General features: G+C 38.6%; 1 protein-coding gene across 7 annotated transcripts in view; it reads right to left on the bottom strand.

Moving 5' to 3' along the window:
- kirrel3b (kirre like nephrin family adhesion molecule 3b) overlaps positions 1–20,523 on the bottom strand; it is a 152,534-nt gene that overhangs the window by 23,755 nt on the left and 108,256 nt on the right. For all 7 annotated transcript variants that reach the window (XM_088300747.1, XM_088300750.1, XM_088300745.1 and 4 more), the window contains exons 5-7: positions 18,501–18,658; positions 13,175–13,325; positions 3,587–3,692 (exon numbers count right to left, since the gene is read on the bottom strand). In XM_088300747.1, coding sequence (XP_088156873.1) covers positions 3,587–3,692; positions 13,175–13,325; positions 18,501–18,658 — 415 coding nt within the window. The remainder of the gene's footprint in view (positions 1–3,586; positions 3,693–13,174; positions 13,326–18,500; positions 18,659–20,523) is intronic.

Below are 20,523 nucleotides of genomic sequence, written 5' to 3'. Positions count from 1 at the left end.
GCAAGCAGTGAAGGTCTAATACCAATGGGGTCAATCAAAATCATTTTATTAGAACAACAGGATCTGAACCATGTAAATAATCCAAAGAGGGGCATGCAAATAAGGAGCTTTGTTGGTGCTTTGGTGCGCAGTTCTATGGAGCAGACATGGGACCTCATTTTCTTTGTTTGCCACTCTATGCAATCTCTAGTGGCTTCTTGTTTATTTCTGAAAAAAAAAAAAAAATCTGGTTTCTTCATCAAAGGTTTGAAACTGGATTGCATCCCAGCTGGCTGTACTACCTATATGATTACAATGAACACATTCCCAGCAAGCCATTCTCCAATATAAATCTATTTTATAATTTTCTGATCTCGTTGCATCGTTACAGGTTTGATTACCACGATGAAGCCACATTTAACGATTAATTTGGAACAGTCAAGCTCACTAATGAAGCCGGTAACAAAAGCTCTCCATGTTGTATTTTTTTGTAGCCTCAGCAAATACAGATGACACATTTTGTGCATATAGCAAGCTCAGTCCATGAGTTGTTTCTTAAATGTTAATGCCTTAAAGTTAGATTTATGGGCCACTCCAAGTAGTGTTAGTCATCAGAAACCACAACGACTTTTGCCTACTGTCGGCAGTATCTCGGACTCTTGTTTCAAGTGTCTAGTAAATGGAGGGTTGCAAAGTGGTGCAGTGGACACTGGGAATGGATGGCTCTCCCAGGGTTGGCAAAGAGGCCGTTCATCTAAGAGCTAGCCTGTCCTTGTGCTTTATCTGATCTGGGGTAGACAGAGTGTATTAGCACTGAATAATAGCCTCACACTGCATGATCAGCTTCCTGCCCTCCTCGAGTGATATTGCTCTCCACAGGGTGAATTTGTGGGGGGTTCTCACAAGTCAAAAGGCTTTCAGGCGTGCATTATGGGTCCCCAAAATCCCCACTCTACCATCCACCTCCAAATGGCAATAGCGCATAGAATGGTGAAGTGCTTATATAAGATAAATCTAAGTAGGAGACTTTGAAAGAGGAGTTTTAACAGTGAGGGAGAACGTGGCTCTAACCTTGAAATATCAAAAGTCATTACTCTGTCTGGATATTATTGAATGCTTGCGTCAGTCACAAAAAGCCAGACACCACAGTGACATCGAAGGATAGTGAGGTCGCTTAAACGAAAAGCAACCACACAGTGCTGAGGTTGTTAATGACTAAAACAATGAACACAGTGGGGTCAAAGAAGTATAACAAGATTAATTTACAAAAAGTCGACAGGTACAAAACCGAAGCTGAACTTTGATTGCGGTAGATGGTTGTATGGCAATTTAATATTTCTTTGCAGAAATGACGTGACTTGGAGTTTGACTTGATGGTGGCTATATAGGAGGAAGCTACATATGACCACCAGAACCAATAAGACTCATCCCCCTGTAAATATCTCCTAATTTTAGAGTTTGGTGTAATGGTATTGCTATGTCACTAATAAGTAACATGATAAAAGTGGTTAATTATGTATTCAAACAAAACAAAACAATGTGCCTGACACAGAATAACTGGATCATTCCTAATAGAATATTACTGTAGTTTCCTGAAAATAAGGCGCAATTTAAAGTCAGAATTTTTTTTCAAAGTGGACCGTAAGCCTAATTATGCAGTGTGCCGTGTGTCTATCGAATTTAAAAAATCTGTAAATGCTGTTGTGATTTTCTTGACCGCTGTCTGGTAGCATTGCCGACACACTGCTTATGTAGAGGAAAGGCGGACGTGAAAGGGGAAGCGAAAGGCACACCACTAATAGGTCTTGCAGCACAAAAAATGAACTCGGAGCTTGCCATCATTCCGGGAAGCTTGACGAAGGAACTCCAACCATTTGACTTCGGTGTAAACAGGTCGTTGAAAGCGAGGTTGCGAGCGGCATGCGAGTGCTAGATGGCACATGGCAAACGCAGCTTTACAGCAACAATGTGAATAATTGTGGATGCTAGGGCTAACCATTAGCAACGTTAGCCGCTAATGTGTCTGCTTGCACTGTTCAAGCTTTCGCAAAAGCCGGCATTATTTCTGAGGAGCCGCACGCCAAATAGAATGACGACAGGGAACCCGTCGTGTTAAATGTTTCAAAAAAATTACAACAAAACTCGGTTTTGCGCCTGTTGCTTTTTTAAAAACATAAGCTAGCATGCATGCTTACGTATTAGCGTGCATGCATGTTATCGCATGTTTTAAGTTGGCATATGTTTTACCATGCGCACAATAATAGGGTAAGCCTTATGTATATGTCAAATGCAGAAACAGCTCCTCGTAACTTGAAAAAATAGAATCACACCAGCCATTGCATCTTAGCTCTTAATATCCGTAGCAGAATTGTGCTTCAAGCATTGATCCAGTCACCTAACAATAGAGGTGAAATCTCTTTGCAGGTGCAAAGACATCCTGTCTCTGCTGTGCATGCAATCAAATACAAACCTTGTTTTCAACAATATCATTGAAACCACCCCAACCCTAACCCTCTCTCCACCACGACCACACTTTTTTTTTTTTTTTCAAAAGGCCAGAATCCATCAAAAAGGGTAACATCTCCGTTTTTGTTGTACATCCATTTCATTTCCCAGTGTCATTACACAATTCTTGGCCAGCCAAATCCTTTTTCTATTGATTTCATTCCATTTATTTTTCACCATGTTTTTAAACAAAACTCCCACACAGTAAGAAAAAAGATGTATCTATTGACAAATCAATTCAGCATCACTCCTTTGCAGTACCGCACAAGAATATATGAGCGCAATTAATATCCATTTTGTTGTATAACGGCGGATATGCATATCCAGAAGTTTGGAAATAGATTGATGGACAACATTTCAAACTGTTAGACGCTGAAATAATCCACAGAGTGCTAGAGTACAAAAAATGTAATCATATAGATGAACAGTAACTCCATGTGTGCACAAAATCCATGTGCATCCATCTCCGGCACGGCAATGTACACAACGCAAGCACATCCCCAAGGGGGGAACCTGTCATCATACAGTACACTTGAACACAAAGCAATCTTTCCAAAACAACAAAAAAAAGCTGTAATCTTGAAATCTTGACCACAAAGCAAAAAGCTCCACAACAAATCACAGGATTGTTTGACTGCAACCTCGTCAGACATGACAAGACTTCCTTTCATGGGTTTGTGACCTCTATGCTTTTGTTTTTAGAATTCAGCGGCTACCACACGCGCTCCTTTACAAGAGTTGCCTGGACAAAGATAATAACGCTTGCTTTTCACTGACGCGGTCAGAAAGGCATTCATTAAATTCACAGTAGCTAATTGACCTAACTAAAAGATTTACACTTCTCAGTATGATAGACAAACAATACAAATTTACACTTCTCTGAGAGCATCAGTGATTAATGGGCATTGCCAAGTTAGTAAAGGCAGATATTGAAATAGAACTCGTGTGTTTAACCTCATCATCTGGACTCATTAACTGTCTGCTTGGTGTAAAATACATATTAGAATGTAGATAAAGTTAGCACTGAGGGAATTTTGCTGGAAACTTCCTTGCAAAAACTTCAGCTTCAGCAACTAAAGCACAAATGTGATAATGACCTCACCTGAAAAGTGTGACAGGAGGGTTGGCCTTTGCGGAGCAGTGAAATCTCACAAGGTTTCCCTCAAGAACTGGCTGGGGCTCCACAGAGAGATTGACAAGAGGAAGATCTAAAAGAGAGCACAGACACAAACAAGATATATACAGTGAGTGTCAGTGGTATGTTGAACACGCACGTAGCGAACTGAAAGAGATGATACATTGTCTGTTCTCGTTGGCTGCTTGCTTGCGGAAATAAAGTCAGAAAATATGACATTTTTATAAACACAGCATCAGGGCTACACCAGGAAAGGAGAGCTAAAACGAATCTATAAAATAAGGAAAAAAAAAAATCATATGATTACGAGAAACGCCCAGAATTTCTACAAGGGTGTGTTTCGAAACATATTTGAATTTAGTAATTATATTATGACACAGTTGTGATATTAAAAGAAACACAAGTAAAACAGAACATTCTAGGAATAAAGTCACCGTCATAATATTGACACCCCTCCTCTAAACTAAAATTGCATTTTTTAAAATGTTTCATGTGGACTAATCTAAATATTTTTGATGTATATAAATATAATTTGAGGCCACGTTTTATTCTTCCTTCCATCCAGGTTATCTAGTGAAAACAGAATGAAATCATGCATTAAGGAGGAACCGCTACCTGTTATGCTCTATCATTATTACAATGTTCTGAGAATGAAATCAAAGGAAAACTTGACTTTGTAATGAGTTTCAGTAAATGGCAATTTGCAAAAAAAAACAAAAAAAAAAAAACATTGAGGAGTCCTCAGTGCGATCCACTACAAATATAACAATGAGCAACATCAGAGAAACATAACAAGCATTCAGATTATGTAAATGTAATAAACAACTTAATTTATCCTAATTGAGAAAGGTGGGTTTCTTTTGAAGGTACATGCTCATTTCCATTTCAATGCTGTCTCCTGTGGAGAAAAAAAAAAGGAACATTGCTATTTACTCAGTAGGCCCGCATGCACGGGGCCGTTTTGCAGATTTCGCAACCAGAAGCTGGCTGTTATTTTTCATATTTTTATTTTTTTTTCCTGTAGGTGTTGTGTTTTATATTTGGTCTTGCTGTTGACAAAGACTGCCGTTTGGGAACAGTTTTTTTTTTTCTTCCTGATCATGCCAAATGCAAAGCATTAAAGCAGCACATTTTCGCTATAGCATTTTAGTCCGGTGCTGTATCATCTTCGAAGGTCGAATTCAAAGATCATTTTGATAACCTTCAATGCGATTCCAATGCTGCTGCCAAACTCAAGAAATTAAAAAAAATCTACACAGAGCCTTTTACTGTATTTACTCTACTCAGTTCTACAACCTAATCATTACCTTTTGCCATCTGTAGTTGTGGTGGTGTTTTGTTACAGCATCAAGGACAGTAGATTAGTCATTTGGGTAAGGGATGGTTTTCGGTGTTGATGCTTGTGCTGCCATCTGTTTCAAAATGTGCACTGTGTCTTTGCTCTCTATGTTCAACACTTCTAATGTAATAACAAGGGACTGTACTTGGACGGGGATGAAGAGCAGTCCAACAACAGACAAACATTGCTGTTATGAAGCCAAACAGTAAAGTGTGTATTGCTGCAAATGGGGGTGGTTTTAATGTGGAGGGAAACGGATTTTTGCCCTGCGGCAGTGCAGATGTTTGCCTCTTGCTCAGCTGTCGTGAAGCCCACGAGGAGGAAGTGGTCCAGCTCAATGAATTTTGTAGGAAATAATCCGAAAAAAATAAGCATTATGTTACATTGAAACTGAGATATATTCTAGCATCACTGACTGTTGGTGTATGCGTGCCTTCTGCCATAGTGAGGCACAAAAGAATGTGCTGCCTCAAATAGTAATTTCCCCCAAAATGTGCTTCCCCAAAATGCAATTGATTTCAATGATTTTAACACTGTATTCCAAAATGGGTCTTTTCAAGCAGTTAACAATTAAAACCATTTAAGAATTTAATCAATACAAAGAGATATTATTACATTATTATATATTAATAATATAATAATAATAGTAATAATATATCCATATTATTACATTATTAAAAAAAGAAAATGGTGCCGGCCAATAGATTCAGTAGGTGGGCAGTTGAAAAAATAGTTGAATACAGTTAAAAAAAAAAAAAAAAGTCACTTAATTTAAACACAAAATGAAAGCCTTTTGAAATTCTTATGAAGTCATGTAACTATCTCTCAGCATTTAATACACCTTGACTGTGCCAGGCTGGAAAGGAGTGACCTGTAAACCACAACAAACATATATTCCTCTTTTGGTAATACTAAGTTAACGGCATTGGTGAGTTTTCTCTGTGTAGTCTTTTGCGATGAGTATGTGTGCCTGTTACAGGGCATGTGGGTGTGTGTCAAACCAATCTACACTTGGAGCTGCAATGTTAGTCAGCCCGTTGGGTGTTTTTAGCCATGCAAGTGGTTAATTGCGTGGACAAAAATGTGGGCAGAGGGAACCTCAAAGGCGAAAATGACAGATGCGGCGCTGGAGAGGCCTGTAATAAAAATCCAGCCAGAAGCTGAAGAGCAGCAAAGCAGACATTAAAGAGTTGGGGGAGAGATGTGGAAGAGAGGAGGGGGTGTGGTGTTTTTGCTAATAGACACACTAATGTCAAAGCCAATTCATAACACATTCTACAAAGCATTCAACACTGCTCTTTTTCATCTATGCCAATCGCAATTTTTTTAACTCTTCTGGCCCAGCTGCCAAGAGACTTTTGACAACACAAACGCACATTACGAGCAATCCATCCAATGACTGAAGCTGACCCGTAAAAAGACAGATCATGAAGAGATGCAAAATTTTATCCAAATTAATGTTTTTTTTTAACATCTAACCTTTCAGCCTCGCTGTGCATTGACTCAACAGAAAAATCCGATTGCTATTTTAATATAAAAATGCTTGACTTGCAGAGAGGGTGGTATACTGAAAAGGTGATTGCACATTTATAATTTAGAATGCTGATTACTTAGATTAATCAAACAAAGAGGCGCAAGGGTATGGTTGACAGAGGTAAGTATAGGAAAAAAACAGAATGAAACATTGATTGTTTTTTTTCTATCTTTCTTAAAATTCCCAGTTTCTGCAGGTCACTGCAGACAGCTGTTCGCAAGTAGGACCAGCCTCAGACATGAGGGTGGTTGAGCTGTTTTCAGACCATCTGGCTTGCTGCGTCTAGCCTCAACAATATGATCCCACTGTCATATGGATGGCTGGGCTTGCTATTTCAGTAAACAACTATGCGGTCATACATACTGAGGCATTCCAGCATAGACCAATTTATCAATTTGATTTTATTCAGAAGGCTAAATAAAGACCTGTTCATTTTTGGGACATGAGAAAAAAAAAATCCTGACTTGTAACCGACTCAATTTTGAGCAGATTAGTGTACTTTTGCCCAAATTGGGGTAATTAATTTGACACAGCAAATGAATATATATTTTTTCATGAATTTTAACCTCAGCTAATTTGACTCATTAATTAATTTCTTGGTAGTTTCAAGCCATCATCAGTATGGGAAGTTGTAACCACTTGTTGAATCAAAGTGCCCTCAGTGGCGGCTCCAGGAAGCTTTACGTGGGGTAGCAGGCGGTTGCTTATTACTTATGTCACTAGTGGCATTCATCCCTCATCATCATTAAATTAATATTTATATTTTATAAAAAATTATAATAATGCACCACCAATCAAGGGTTTAATCCAAATACACTACTATGTTTGAACTGCTAGAATATTTTTTTTCCGAGTCTAATACTATACTGCACATACCCTTGCACTCTGTCCATCTCACTTTCAATTCCCTTACAGGCATATTTGCAATTATTTGCTTGATTAAGCAAGGAGAGCGTGCAGTGTTGCCGAGTCTGCTACCAAAACCTCCCCAATTTCACATCTGCATGTCCTTTATTAATTAGTCTCAACAAATGGCATTTTACACGCCGGTCGGCTTGTTTGCAATGCAAACACACTGCAAAGCCTGGCAGCACCTTCATCTGCAAGCATATTCCGATGTGGGTCACTGCTCTTTGAATGCAGATGGACTAGAAAATGTTGGTGGAATATTTATGACGTTTGTGTGATTAGTGGGCAAGGCCATAGTTGGCATAGTGATAAGGCAAAGTTGTTCCTGAATGTCCTTACTGTGGTTAGATATTTACAAGATAGAAATTTAGATTACACCTACACAACTTCATTATTATGATATTCACAGAGGCAGAATTTTTTTTAAACAGCTCTTGCACCTAATGAAGTGTCCAGTGACTTTAAGAGGAAGCACAGTGGGGTGTTTTCCACTGATTACTGAAGTCTAAAGGGAATAAGTGAAGTCATGCATTAGAGCGAGTCGCTCATCCGTTCTCAATAATCATTGTCCCCCTAATTGACTGCAATGGACAAATCTGAAGTCAGCAGTCTGTCCGGACTTTGCAATTACACCTCATCACCTTAAATCCCAATTATTTTCGCACAGAGTGTATTTAGATGGGATTTTGTTTAACCCCAAGACAACCCGATGTTAACTTTTTTTAGTGAGGTGAATGCAAATTATGATCGTTGGTAAGAAGCTACTGCAGTTAAAATACACTAAATATACAGTTGTTTTGTTTCAGGTGATGCTGACAGAATAAAGCAGCTGTAGCAGCATACCCATCACCAGGGGTGGGCCATAGGGGGCCGTGCCCCCGCACCTCCAATTCGAGGCATAGATTTCTAAAAATCTTGGTATTATTATTATTAAGAATAATAATATTATTACTAATATTATTTCATGGTAGCTATTTGTGTGTTGTGAAATGTTGATTTACTTATCACTAAGAAATTTAAAATCTAAAGAAACAGGGATGTGCTTTTTGTCTGGACAGTCTTATCTGCAACAGCCAATCACAGACTTACTGAAAATAATATTGAGTACACAGGCGGATACATGACGAATACTCCCGAATTTAGTGACAAAAGCTTTGTATTCTACATTGTTTTCTGCCATCAATATTGCGTTTTCTGAATTTATTTTTTTTTTTTAGAAAAAAAGTACAGTTTATCTATTTGAGCTGTCATAAATGCAACAAATATTGGCATCAAATTTGAAGATTTACATGAAATACATTTTGGCACGAAATCCGCAATTTCTCTTTTTTTTCCAGAAACTAGATTTTCTGTTAAATTAGTTCTACAGTAGATCACTAAAGAAGAACAGATGGTAAATATACAGTGTTTTTGATGAAAAGAATGGAGTCTGGCTGTGCTACAAACGGCGGCCATTTAATGAGTTAACCATCTTTGGAACAGTTAATATATTTTCACCCCCAGATCCTTAGGGAAGACATCAACCTTGATGATACATGCCTTAAGAAGCACATAATGACAGAACAGTCTCTGTGCGTGAAATGCAAGAAGATAATGTTTGCACATGGATTACTGGACAAAGAATAATTTCATTTGGAGAAAATAAACGGCAGCATTTTTAGTTTTCTAGTGGGTTTTAAGAGCTGCGGATGCGGATTTGTTATCGTGTGCACACTATTCCACAGGTGGCTATATTGCATGAAGAAATACAGTAATGGGGCTACAAACGCGGGAAAACCCGGCGGCTTGTAAATGTAGATGTTAATAATGCCGACTTTAAGTATGGGAAAGCAAATGCAGTTTTAATTGGGCAACCTTTTCTTTTATAAAAACAAATAAACAATAGTTGTCGGGCGACCTGTCCAGGGAGTCAGCGGCCTCCTGCTCACCCACAACCCAAATGAGGACAAGCGCAATAGAAAATGGAGGTAATGTAATGGATTTTTTTTTTTTAATTCCTCCACTGCAATGATTACTTTTGGTAGAAGGTCATCGACTATCTCAATGCCAGGTATTTGCAGTATTTGCTAATTTGAGCCAACAAGCAAGTTAGCAAACAATTGCACTTGCTTTGCCTGATATAGATACCTACTATAGGAAAATATATTTAGTTACGTTTCATTGGTTTGTCACGCCACTGAGGTTTGGCCTTTTTCAGTTATAGAGTACATACGAGTTATTCGTTGCATATCTCATTTCTACAACTCCCCAGAGTAAAATGTCCTACGTCAAGTGCTTGCACGGGTTTTCTTGCACTGTGTACTCCAGTGTGAAGGGTTCCTAGTCCGTATGTGACTAGCGATTTACCGGCAACGGCTACAGCCCTGGACTGTGCCAGCCAAAGTGTGTGCATTCCCTGCTCATCCATTCATGACACGAAGCAGTGTGGACCTGCAAGAACTCATGTGAAATGCATTACACATTAGCCATCGACTCTACATATGTACGTCATGGTAATATGCTTTAAATGTGCGGTGATATTCTCATTCAAGCATCTGGGTTATTGTCCCTGGTTGGCTGTAAGAGAATTGGTGGTCAAACATATCGCGACTATTTTTGTGAGTTTTCAACCTATTGGGGCAATTTCACCCATGATTGTTCTTATTATTATTGTTTTAATATCTGGATCAAATTTTACAGGTGTAATGTTAGCTGTTCAAGCAACAACTTGACAGTAACCGTATAATTACAAACTAAGCCCTCCCCAGGAGTAATATTATATTTGTAAGGTACATCAACATTAATATGACTGTAGATGAGGCTCATTACACATTTCAGTCTTAAATACTACCACACTTTGCCCATATTTGTCTTTGTATGAGGAGAATGTGAAAATGCAAAGTGCAGCAAGACATCAAAAGCCTCAGTGCATCATAGGACAAATCAGTGAGATTGTGAGGGAAAAGCAACTGTTGCAGAGTGAAATTTACCTTCAGCAACATGCTGCAATCGGCCGCTCACCTGGGACCTACTTAGACTAATAAGAACCATTTACAGCGCATGCCATTAATCCCTCCTATATTTCTACTCCACTGAGACACCACTTATTGAAACACATGAGAGCATGGATGTTGGAAAGATGATGAAGTCGAATATATTTACTTTGAACATGGCTTAACGAGGAGACCCTTTAAGGAAAAAAAAAAAAAAAACGGGATGCAAATTGCTTGCATTTTAACAGAAAGACATAAACAGGTATACGTATAATGGACAATTATGAACACATCTTGGTGTATTTATGATGTAAGCATATGTTACTCTGATTGCCTCTTTGGTACTGTGTTATGAGAAGGAGCTGAGTGTGTGCGCAGCAATCCACACTGGCTGCTCATTCACTACTTCTCTCTCGATCCCTCCGAGCTGGCTCTGGCCCAATTCACACTGTGCGCCCTCTGCAAACTCTGCATAAGCACAATATTTCAAAACAGGCAAGCTATGTATTTTCCATCTGTCCCCAAGCCACTCTCAGCTGCATCAAGAAGACAACAAACAAGGGACTCCCAGAAGAAATAAGTGTGTTGGTTGTTAAAATCTAACACATGCACTAAGGCAGGTTATAACCGCAAACAATTTGGATTTGAAATTATTGTTTCACATTAAATAAAAAATAACAAAATTTGTTTGTCCATTTTTGGTTCAAAAAAGGGTTAAAAAAAAAACGATACCGCACTTGTGATTTTGAACAGCAGCTGGTGTAACTAAATATGATTGTCCAATAATGTTTACCAAGAATATACACATCAAATTTAAACAAAGGATTCAAAACAGATTCAAAAAACTTAAAGTATATATATCTACAGCATGTGAAGGGGAATGTGTGTGCAATTGAGATCCATTATACTAAGATTTAATAATTCATTGAGTAAAGCCTTGCCGAATATTCTTTCCGAATGGCCTTCTTTTTCTCAAATTCTTTGTGGCCCAGAATTGAATAGAAGAAGGTCGAGTCATAATTGGAATTTGAGCCTCTCGTAAGGACAAAATAATCATTAAACTGCTTCAAAACAACAACAGAGAAAACCAGAGAGAAAAAAAAACAAGCTGTTCTTCAAATTCTGCTGCTGAGCCAAGAACCTTGTAATTGAATAAGGCAGCATGGAAATTAAGCAAATTGATACCCAACACGCGTGAATCAAAGTTCAATTACAGCATGTTTCATTTTTGCGGCTTAATTTGAAAGTGTATGTTAGCGGAAAATAAAGCAGCTCTGCTGAGCTGTGCTGAACACCTTACCTGTCGAGTCAAGGCAGGGGGGGTAGGAGAGAGAGAGAAGGGGGAGGAGTGGGTTAAAGAGGGATAGTGTAGAGGCTAAACCTTGTGGGAAACAATCTGAGTCACGACAATTAGTCTCTGCTGTCGCTCACTTTGTTCTCACGCTCTGGGAATTTTCTTTTATTTTTCCAGGACCTTTAACTGTGCACATTTTAGAATGCTAATTTTAGTTCTCCCGTGCTTTCAGTGTTTCAGGGTTGAATTGTAATTGGAGTAGCGAGGCGACAACCACGATATGAGATCAATAGTTTTAGTGAAATATCTACATCTAAATGAGTGGGGAGACTTTCCAAAATAAAACAAGGGATACAAACACAACAGAAGAAATGTTATACGTGTTTGCCTAAACTGGCCAGATCATGTGGTGCCAACTCTGACCATGTTTGTCTCTTGTGATGCACTTACTGAAAAGAACAAAGCTGTCTGTCATAATGGCTCTCTGAATAATATTTTCTGCTTTATTAGTCATACTTAATGGTGTTGACGGGGCTGTGAGTGATGTAAAATCCCTTTTTGTACAAAGTCCCCCTCCCCCTCTCACTAGGAGCAGTTCTCAATCGAAAAATTTTTTTTAAGAAGATTCCCCGATAAGAGGCCCGAACTACTTTCACATAGGGCATGCTTTGCCTGTTTTAAAAGAAGATTGCGCATGTTCTCATCAAGTGATGATGGATGGCGGAAGAAAGGCAACCGAAGTAGAGACAATCCAGCTCATGATAGATGGATAGCTCTGTTCATATTTTTCATAAAAGAAAAAAATTCACTGCTACTTCATTCATCCTCCCACAGTAAGACACGGCGATTCTGATACTAATTGGAGTGGAACATTGAACGTCGACACTTGTTGACCTTTATCAACGCTACATTCTAGAGATTAGTATATTAACTCATTCAATCCATAAAACATACATATATGTTTTCAAAAATGTAGTCCCTGCCTCCCAAAGACGTATTTAAACGTCTTAGCCTTTTTTTTTTTTTTTTTTTGCGTCATAACTCCGTGTTTTTATAGCATTAGAACACAGTATTCTGTTGGCCTCGCAAAATCAGTCAAAATCCAGAAAAATGCGGGAATTGAGGCGTTTCCTCTCGTGAAAAATTCTGGCATTAAATGAGTTAAGGGATGGATTTGTCTAGAAGAATTATGTCCAGTTATTTGGAATTGATTGTTGAGTAATCGTGTCTTGAAACATTTGAAGCTTAATCGATCACACTGCTTGGCTGTGACCAAGATGCTGTTGGGTCACTCACAACTTTTTGCTTTCTATAGAAGAATGGCATGAAATCAGTAGTGGGAAGTTGTGTTTCATGCAGCCATCATAATTGTGGCCTGAAATACAGTGTTTTTGTTTTCTGACTCTGAAAACATTAGAGAGAGAGAGTCTAAAAGATCCATGAGTTTTAACGGAAGAAATTCTAAAGTAAATGAACCCCATAAAATAAGTTGAAGAGATGTGCTTACGTTGGATGTCAATCGTGACACTGGTCTCCTTGCCGTTGGGGACTGCCTTGTTTGAGGCCTTACAAATGATCTGTTGGCCGGTCTCGATGTTGGAGGGCGACAGATAGAGCGTGCTCACGGTGGTTTCTCTCCTCCCATCGCGGAGCAATGTCTGCAGACAGAGAAGGAAGGAAGAAAGACAGGTCAAGTTTATGTCTAGATCACATTTGCTAGCGTGGTCAAGCACGTTGTCATGCTATTGTCATGGACTTAGTCCTTTCCAATGGTCCAATCATCCATCCATTCGTTGGCTATGCTTATAATATTCAGTATAGTCAGGGGAACTTGGATCCATTACTGGATGGCAATGGCTTATTGTTTGTATTTCTTATTATTATTGTTGACAAAATCATTTCATCAATGCACTCAACAATTTAATGGTGGATCGCCGAATTACGATTATTAAGATTAAGATCAACAAAGGTTTGTTTTGTTCCATGTCAAAGTACCAGCCCTGTATGTTGTTCATTAATTCTGAGGTTTCCGATCGTCTGGAGGACCATGAACATAACACGAGGATATACACTGGAGGGCAGGGAGACTACAGTAGCGGAGGAAAAACAAATGGTAAGTTATCGCCCCGGTTAATTTGTTCAAAGTTTAATCAAAGTTGTTTAAGCGTGATTACAGCCAACAGTTCTAATTTTGCTCTCAGTTTGTGGGTCGCTCGCGACGTCACCTGATTCATTCTGCAAAACTAAATTATGTTTTGAAGCCCTGTTTACTATCATATTTAAGATATATATCAAACAAAGCCATCATTCCCAAAACAGGGCACATTTGTCAAATTCAGTTGGTGAATGAATCCTTCGTAAAATATGACTTGCGCAGTATGAGGGGTCTCAAGACAGAAATGACTTGAGGATTATATCCTTCCGTGCATTTGCATATCACATAATCATGTTCAATGCTTTATAATACATCACAGTTTATGATCATAATCCCGAGAGCCATGCAAATACAGTATGCCACCCACAGGCTACATAGCACGGAGATGACAATAGAGCAATCTGAGTCCTGATCCTGATTGGAATTCCTGATCACACAGCAATCTTGAAAAGTCTATAGCAGTGGTTGATTTGGAAACAAGTAAAGGCTTCTCAAGCCTCCTCTTTTGGGTGAATTTTAAAAGCCACGCTGCACCGCATGGCTTGTCATACTCTGTAAAAAAACATAAATCTTCTTTGCAACTGCTATCCTCTGAATCCGTCATTGCCAAAGCCATCTGCAATCAGTTGGTACAGCATTCCGTAGCGCTTTTCTTTTTGTTGTGTTGAGTTCAGGTCAACAATGCAAGCAAAGAACCAAATCACTGACAAGGACACATTGTATGTTCAAGCACATAGTTGATTCTTTCGTAATATAGCATGAATGCTTTTCAGATTTTTTTTCAGTGGGCAGAGTGAACACAACCTTAGCCTCACATGAGCTTTAAATTCACCAGACCTTGTTGGCAATTTCCACACCACACATTGCAGTTCCTGCGCCTAGTTTGCTGAAGGATACCTTCAACTAGTTGATTCCCTCTGGACATCTGGGACCATTTGCAACAAAAAAAGGATATTCTTTGCCATATCAGAGCAGAACCTTGATTATGAAATTGTAAAATTAGTGCGTAATATGCTTTTTATTGCTGCGATGCAGCAAAAATGAACATTTTCCTAATGCTATTTGCTATTATTTTCACAAAAGGGATACTACTTCGTCTAGGTCCTCAATCAGTATTGCAGCAAAGAATAGTCAATAGCAATAGTCAACCTGCGTGACAAAGAGAAACTGTGACTTCTTTGCCACGATCTTTACAAGAAGGTGACCTGTCAGTAGCTAATCAGTCGCCGTTTTATCCAATCCAATCCAATCAACTGGGATTATCTGATAATTAAAAAAACAGGTGATCTGAATGGATTACCCACTCAATAAAACTTGATGTGGTGCCAGACAAGCTAATTTGTTGCTGTAGCCCCTAACCAACAGTGTGTTTACACTGTGGTGCAACCTCTGTTCCACTGGCCAACTAAAAAAAATTTGAAAATGTAAAAAAATGTGGGTTAATTAGGGTGAGGGAATTGTTTTAGAACATTAATTAAACGATACACATACTTTTATTAATAAAAGCATTAATAAATGATGAAAATTAGAGCTTGCTTAATACAACTGACACTTGTATAGAAATGTAAAATACATTAATGAAATCATAATAGGGCCAGTGTCAACAACAATTCATATTCTATATGATCCATCAGTGTCATGTAAAAATGATAAATGACATTGCAGAATGAAATTAATCCGTCTTCAAGATTTTTTATTTTTTTTTGTCTGAGACCTGCAGATGGTTAATGTTGCCTTGTTGTAAAAGACGGCCACAATGCGATGTTTTGTCCATCATCCATCAACCCTCTTTCCTCCATCAATATCATCTGATCTGGTTTTGTGCTTGCTTCAGAAGACATCTCATAATGGCCATAATGGGATAAGAACATCTTCCAGAGTATTTGGAGGAATATCTGCTTTCTAACAAATGTGTCTAAAACAGTCAAACTACAGGCCAGTGTACTAAAAGATGATGCTTTCATGCGTGATGTATATGTATGTGTATGTTCAAGTTTGGGTGTGTGTGTTCGCTAAATGTATTTGTTAATCATGGCTTCATTGCAGAAGTATTGTATTGTAATCTAGTTCCTGCTGAGTAATTGAACTCGTCTCACCCTATGTGGCATTAGGGCTGATGTCGGCACGACACGCTGTAAAAAAATGACAAAAATTAACCGCTACGATAATGACGCTGATCGTTATGTAATTTCTGCGCGTCCGTAAGATGTAATACCCCTCCATACCATCGGCGGCGTTAGTCATTATTCCTCATGGTTACAAAATGCCAAATGGAAATATATTGCCACCAATGGTATGGAGGGGTATTACATCCCACTCATCTCATCTCGCAGAAGGTACTTAATGGTCGGCATCACTTTCTGTCGCCAGAGGGGAAGGCGGCCAACGTTGGATTGGTCTCACAGATAAATCAGTGTTGGTGTTTTTTTTTTTTTTTTTTGTTTGTTTTTTGTGGTCACAGCAGCAGAAAGCCATCTCAAACATGGAGTCATTAATCAAATAAACGGCTTCTATGGAGAGAAGAATGGCACCCTGATTTTGTATACAGTAAAATGCAGTTTCCAGCATGGGCAGCCCATAAAACTGTCACCATTGCGTTCTGTCATTCTAACCCCAATACAACCATTTCTCGCTCACTGCTTAGTGTATAAAATATACACAAATGACATTATGGAAAAGATTTTAAAGTAAGGGGAAACAGTGATATTATTCTCAACAATTTTTTTTGTTAATGCACATCTGGAAACAGCAGTTCAAGCTTCCAGTATAGTACAATTTTCATCGCGTTTCCTTGACTTGAATCGTCCGTTTTTTTTTTTAATCTTGTTTCATGTTAAACAATTGTGTGTTAACATCCACTTAACCGCCTTTTAGCAATTAAGAATCTTGATCCCGGTTGTACACTCATTGATTTTGCATGTGACAAATGCTTGAGCCTTTGGTGGAGGAAGTGACCCAATAACTCTTTAACGATAAGCAAAGCAGCATGGATCACATCAATTAAGGTATTGTATACATGTTGCTTTTATTTTAGCCCGAAAACATTGCAAAGGCAAAAACTAAAAAAATATCCTGTGCGGGAAATAATTTGTGCTCGCAATTAGTAATTATTTTGCAGAATACAAACGATCAGATGGGGTTTTTTTTTGTTTGTTTTTTATTTCAAGGATGGGCCATAAAAAATAAAGTGTTGTTTTTTTTCTTTGTAATGTAGATTTTAGCTCGGGCATGGTATATATTAAAGTCTTCAGCGAGCATTCTTGAGATCTGTTCAGACTGCATTATCTCAGTGCACAATGTTTCATCTTATATCTGCTGTCTCTTTAAGAACAAGTGAAGACAGGAAACACATTCTTCCCTTATGCCATTAACAAGAAGCCCTTTTAGCAATCATTTTATTCAAATAAGCCTGGTACCATACCCCAATCCAATCAATTGCATTTATCAGCTCTTTGAAAAAAGCCGATAATGGGATGAGGCAGCCAGGACAGGGTGAGGAAGAGCGTGGAGGGGAGAAGAGGGGAGTTGTTAGTGCTTGAAAGTACTTTGTCTCTTTATGCCATTTGTGCAAAAGGAAATAGAACATGGCAGTGTTGATTTCTTTATTAGTCTTGAGGGTAAACGTCAGTCAAGAGTCTGAGGGGCTCAGGTGACCTTGACACGGTGCAGGCTAGTGCAAACTGTTGGCGACTGTTAAAATGAAGGGAAACATTTTGTCAATCAGTTACAAAGATGACAGTCTGCTGAACAGATTTTGGAAACAGGTTGGTAAAATGAAGACAAGTGCAACTGAAGAAGAACATCATAACAGAAGGGAAGCGTCACTGATAGTTCCATGATCTTGCCATCTGCTTGTCTCGGTTGATTTGTATGACAGACCCCCCCAAAAAAAGTGTTTTTGTCATCAAAACACCAACCTGGATTTTCAAGGGAATTGCTTTCAAAGAGCCATCTGGATTGTGAGGCGAAGGGCCACCAACAGCGCTGCATGTGTGACACTTCGCAGTAATTATTTAAAGGAAATGCAAAGATGGTAATCAACAGTTGTTTTTGCTTTGGGTTCTAGAAATTAAATCGGTGCTTGCAAGGTTGTGTCTCACAGATATTATGTAAGAAAATATACTGAAGATAAGCAATATGGTAAAACAGCACTTTCTGTGTGCTTCTGCAAACACCTGTCATCACAAACTCCAAGAAAATGGAACGTCCTGTCACAACATCTTTGACAAACAGAAAACTAGAGATTGCATCATCATCCTGCCCTACAGTGAACTCAGTTCAAGCAACCCCAAACATGCTAAAATGTAAAGCAACGTGTGGTTTGAAAGTCGACCAAGAATTGAGAACCAAAATGTCAAATGAGACGAGGTACGTGTCCTGCTCTGTCTCCACAATTTGAATTTTGTTTTTGTAGCCTGATGTTGAAGTAACTACGACTTTGCATTGCTTTGTTTCATTGTGCTTGTTTTTTATTAATCTATTGTTTTAACTTTTGTTGTTTTTTACTTTATGTTCAGGTCTTTGTATGCTGCATTGGTTGTTTTAGAATACATTTGAGTTGAGCTAAGTTGAAATCATGACAAAATTATTCTGAAAAAAGGCTTCTCCATGCAAGCCATATTTTCTCTCCCGCCTCCAGAGTCTCCAAACCGGCTATGTGACACACCTCCAAGCTTACCTTGGAGTACATGGCCCCATTGAGGACCTCTCCATTGCGGATCCAGATGATGGAGGCTGCTGGCTTGGCGTTATCAGCATGGCAAGTCAGATTGAGCGGGTCGCCCGCCCTCAGGCTCACCACTGGCCCTCCGCTGATGACGGGGTCCTCGGGTGGAACTATGGGTTGAGACATTGAGAGGAAGAGCCATGAGATCACTATATGATGACAGATTGGAAATTAATTCATTTACTGCCAATGACGGCTAAAGACGTCAAAGATCTTTTTTTTTTTAACCTGCTGGTCGTGAATTAGTTAAGAGCACTGACTAGCATATACAGCAGGGGTGGGCAAACCTTTTTTTATTGGTGGGCCACAATGGTTTGTAAAACTTAACAAAGGGTCGGACCAGGAGCAGATGGATGGAGTGTTTTGGTAACCTCACCTCATCGGAGAAAAAAAAATACATTTCATTTTGAAAGAAAAACAACAGCATTAAAACTAAATATCTTACATTAACATTAACAAGGTTTATTCATTTAATTTTTTCTCAAGCTGTAGTTTGCCCACGCCTGATATAGAGTAATCACATTTATCATTATTGGTCATTATAAGAAAAAATGACTCTGTGGCGTTAAACTGTTTGTTGCTGCACGAAGCTGAGCAGGTCAAGAATAAGTCAGACCCAGACCTCTCTAATGGCACGACAGGAATGGATTGTACAAATTGACATGTTTGATCACATCACAAATAGCTGCTATTTATTCGGAATTTCATTTCCTTACATGATCAACTCTATCTCCAGTGGATAGATCTGCCAATAAACGGTATGCGTCCGTACAATCCAAGCACAAATATCAACATTAATTGTAATCCACTAAGCATTCTCTGACACGCAGCTATACATGTGTTTTACTCCTCTCGCTTTGACAAATACAACAGCGAGACGGAAACATCTCAGGAGCATTATATACAGTACATGCCTACATGCCATTGATCAAAGTCCTGTTCGTCTTTTACCCATGAGCTGTTTTCTTTTTTCCGTTCTTTTTTCTTTTTTTATTTAACTCAAACTGCAGTGAATTATTGATTGACCCAAATGCTCATTACAATGCAGATCTGGGGCGAGATGAAATCAAAGGCTGCAGGCAGCTGTCGAATCTCTCTACACAAGTGCCATGATTGGAAGGAAGGGTTGTTATGGGTTAGATTTATGCTGTCAGACTGCGGCGGAGATGAATGCAAATAAAGGAAATGTAATTTGGGACACTGTTTTGCACATTTAATGACAATACGTATAATTGGGCTCGCTGACAGCTTGCATAAAGGAATATGTGATGTGTTGAAAAAGCTGTGCATACCATACTTTATTTATCTATTTTATTCTTATCTCTGTAGCTTTTGAATTAATTGTCACATTCGGGGATACCAGAATCATATAATTTTATTTGTTTGTTGCAACCATTTTTACGATAACTGCTCCGAAGAATTACCCAAAGGATTACTGTTGAAATTGCCTATTCTTTATTGATCTCTCTTTGCACATTTGAGTTTATGTTTTTAATGTAGTATAGGTTGCTCAGAAATGCAATTTTATTTCATTTTGTGCTTGCAATGGGTGGTTTACTAAACAATGGGGGAAATTAACAGTCGATTAATCAATGGTTGCTTTAGCTTACTTTTTTTCTCTTTTATTTAAATATTAATTATAACACACGAGTCAATACAGCAGTACGAAATATTTAATACAAAGTGAACTATTCCAATATACTGACACGCTAACTTTGGTTTCCAGGTTGAATACAATCTAATAACTTTTCACCAGTACTGTTAAGTACGGGTAGAATCTTTCTGATAGTTGTGAACCCCTATCTCCACGTCAGTATCATAATGTGCAGAATGTTACGCAGAGAAGATGCCATCATGACATTATTTGGCGACAAGACCACTGACTAATAGATAATTTACTGATAATTTGTATAACACCATATGTAAAGTGCTTTGTTACAGCACCAGCTGTTGAAAAATGTGATTTATAAATAAA

The sequence above is a fragment of the Idiotropiscis lumnitzeri genome, chromosome 7 (genome assembly GCF_059441095.1).
Source record: "Idiotropiscis lumnitzeri isolate Australia: NSW breed Sydney's pygmy pipehorse chromosome 7, RoL_Ilum_1.0, whole genome shotgun sequence".
NCBI lineage: Eukaryota > Metazoa > Chordata > Actinopteri > Syngnathiformes > Syngnathidae > Idiotropiscis > Idiotropiscis lumnitzeri.
Note: the sequence above shows the minus strand (reverse complement) of the source record. Positions and strands in the feature narration are given on the sequence as shown.